This window comes from Neoarius graeffei, chromosome 17 (assembly GCF_027579695.1).
Source record: "Neoarius graeffei isolate fNeoGra1 chromosome 17, fNeoGra1.pri, whole genome shotgun sequence".
In the NCBI taxonomy this organism is placed as follows: Eukaryota; Metazoa; Chordata; class Actinopteri; order Siluriformes; family Ariidae; genus Neoarius; species Neoarius graeffei.
In genome coordinates, this window is record NC_083585.1 from 49,753,122 (window position 1) to 49,756,560 (window position 3,439).

At 36.9% G+C, this 3,439-nt stretch overlaps 1 protein-coding gene across 1 annotated transcript; it reads right to left on the reverse strand.

The window, feature by feature from the left end:
• Window positions 1-762: 762 nt before the first annotated feature.
• Window positions 763-1,725, reverse strand: LOC132901221 (olfactory receptor 6N1-like). The gene has a single exon (XM_060943552.1). It carries the CDS (start codon window positions 1,723-1,725, stop codon window positions 763-765), a length of 963 nt encoding a protein of 320 aa, XP_060799535.1.
• Window positions 1,726-3,439: the final 1,714 nt, after the last annotated feature.

Consider the following 3,439-nt stretch of genomic DNA (forward strand, 5'->3'; position numbering starts at 1 on the left):
ATATAAAGTCATTTGACAATAAAAAAAATCTTTCAATCTTAAATCTTTGAAATACCTAATACATTTTATAATTCAGAAGAGAAAGACATTTTGGGGCTATTAAAACAGCATTATGATCTAGAATAAATTTTAATAAAACTTATTTGTCTGAAGGTATTTTCTAAAATCTACAACACAAGATATTTCAACTGAAGTTGTTCCTAAGCAAGATATTTTACCCTGAAATTAAAAAAAGATTTAACAATAAATACCATAGAGCATTTAGTACAGGTTTCTGTGCAGCCACATAAACATGACTTACATTCTTGCTGACCTATGGCCCATGTTTACACTCCAAAATTTAGTTTATAGTGATAATAACAGTAATATTTAATGCCATTTGATGTTACTGATATTAACCACAAGATTAGATTTCTGCTGTGCTGAAGGCTTTATAACACGTGAGAAGATTTAAATATTATAAAACCAGTGAATGCAGTCAAATTTTAATGCAACAGTTGTGTTCATTTATCTTTTAAATTTAGTATCAGGCCACTGTCCCAATTCAGGTTCATGCAACAACTGTAGTCATTCTCATAAAGTCTTCAAAATAAGGGCGAATAACCCACTGAGTAATGTCTTTCCAAAAGCTGAAATACAGTTTACCCAGTTGTTTTTATTTGTTTGTTAAAAAAACACCCTAACAGCATCCATCTAACATCCATTGTATTTTAGCATCCAGTGTTAACTATAATGGTAAAGGCAAAAGTATGCCCAATGTGTCTAAAATGATTGCATTCTTTTTACAGTTGGTTCAACTTTTGAAAATATTTTAAATATTTTACTTCTGATTTCCTTTGTTCTAAAGCAGTATATGAAAGGATTAATTAAAGATGGTAATATAATTGATCCCACCACCAACCCATTTAGTTCTTCCAGTGTTAAAACTATACCAACCCTAGTGAGGATTATTCGTATGAAAATGAGTGTATAGTAGCAGACTACAACTATAGCATGATTTAAACAAGTATGTATAGTTTTCTTCTTGTCAGTGTTTGAGGTCATTCTTGAAACAACAATAGCTATCTTTATATAAGATAAGCAAATGAAACCGAATGTTCCAAAAATTATACAAGATATCAGAATAGCTGTAGCTTTAAAATATGTCTCTGGGTCTGCACAAGTTGCCCTTGTAATAGATGCATAGTCACAAAATATGTACTTTAGAGTAACGTAACAAACTGGTAGAGGTGCAATAGAAGCAGGTAGCATGGATACAATTGAAGCGCCCACCAACCAGAGTGAAATAGTGATTAAAACAGATCGGAAATTTGTCATTAAAGAATTATATTGTAATGGCATGCTTATAGCAACAAAACGGTCAAATGCCATCACGGTAATAGTAAACATCTCCAGTCTTCCACTAAAATGGTAGATAAACATCTGAACCATGCATGCTTTATAGGATATAGTTTTATAGCCAACAAGAAGAATACCTATCATAGTTGGACATGAACTTGTACAGTAGATCATGTCTACAATTGCTAAGTGGCAGATAAAAATGTACATTGGCTGGTGCAGACGTTTATCCATTACAATAAAGCCAATGTTTGCAGTGTTAACAATCATAGTAAGTGTGGACAATATCAGCATGATCACACCAACAGCCAGTGGTCTTTCTACATTGTCAAATCCAATAAAAAACAATTCAGTAATCACTTTCTGAGAATCATTTTTAACCAACATGTTGGCTTAAACTTTCAAGCAGTTTAATCCTTAATCAAACAATTAAATTAATTGCAATTACTCCTTAAAAATCTAAATTCCTCAAAAGCCAATGTGGCATAATAATATAAAAGCAAAAAAAGAGTTATCCAGACATCTGTACAGCTTTTGTAATTCTCAAAGCATGACTGAAAAAAATAGATCATTTGTAATTGGATTGTCAGAGAAGAGGCACTAACATTTATCTTTATTATATTAAATGTATGAACTGATCTGTAAAAAGGATGAGCCTTTATTTATATGCATTGCTAAGTGTGTATGATGCATCTTATTGGCTAATCCAGCTCTATTTCCTGCCCATCTTTTGCCAGTGACATTCATGAAGTTGGTTTTGTGTCGCTTGTTTGTGCATCACATCAATGATATCATGTCACAGTGTGGGTCAAGTAACCTGTCGGAGTGGGCACCCTGATTCTGGTTTGTGAGCTAGGCAGGTTTCTCCCTGGTCTCCCACTCAGGCGTATGATATGGGGAGATAGACTGGCCTCAGCTCTCCCCACTGGAAGCCAAAGGTAGGGGGAGTGGAGGCATCTCCTACCTCTAACTTTATACAGGACAAATGTAATTAGTAAAATCAGAGGAGAAATGTGCAAAAGATAAAGGCATGCAGTTAAGTCATCTCTTTATGAGTATAATATTATGCATGTCATGAAATTATATAACACTTACATTTGTTATCCTATGTTACTATGTTGATTGTTATGCTATTACACGTAGGGCTACAATATTCGGCTTTCTAGCTTACATAACGTTGGATAGAATTTCACACAGGTTCATCATGATAATGTATGTCGTCTGCAGCAAAATAATTACAACCTAACTAGAACATTATTGATTATTAATTTCATTGAGGTGACATCAGAAAAGGTTTTCTGTGATTGTATTGACAAGGTCCTGAGATCAGTAAGAGGAATGTCTAGTGCTGTACACTAACTTAAAATACATCAATATTATTCTGAATTTGCCAAGGAGGTTGTGTGGTTCATTTGCTTCCTTTTCTGAAAGTTTGTTAAAATTGTGCATAAGAAGAAGACGCCTTTATTTGTCACATGCACACTCAAGCACATCTGAAGCAGTGAACACACACACACACACAGAGCAGTGGGCAGTCATACTACAGCACCCAGGGAGCAGTTGGAGGTTAGGTACCTTGCTCAAGGGCACTTCAGCCCAAGGCCACCCCATGATAACCTAACTGCATGTCTTTGGACTGTGGGGGAAACCAGAGCACCCAGCGGAAACCCACACAGACGTGGGGAGAACATGCAAACTCCACACTGAAAGGACCCCCATTGGCCACTGGGCTCGAACCCAGAACCTTCTTGCTGTCAGGCGACAGTGCTAACCACTACACTACCATGCCGCCCATGTATATTTCATGTCATTGTGGTAGTCAAATCAAATCAAAGTCCTTCCTACACCATGTGGCGCATAGGGCATCGCCGATCTCTGTTTCCGTAGCCCTCGGCCTCTCACCTATTACATAGCTAGGGTTACAGTGGGGGGCTAGTCCTCTGGTAATCACAGAAGTTTGACTCCCCACTCGCATCTGTATTGCCAGATGGCAGCAGGTACCATTTTTATAATGGTCTTTGGTATGACCCAACCATGAGTAGAACTCACGATCCCCCGATTGAGAGGTGGACACGCTAACCATTAGGCCAACTCGCGGTTA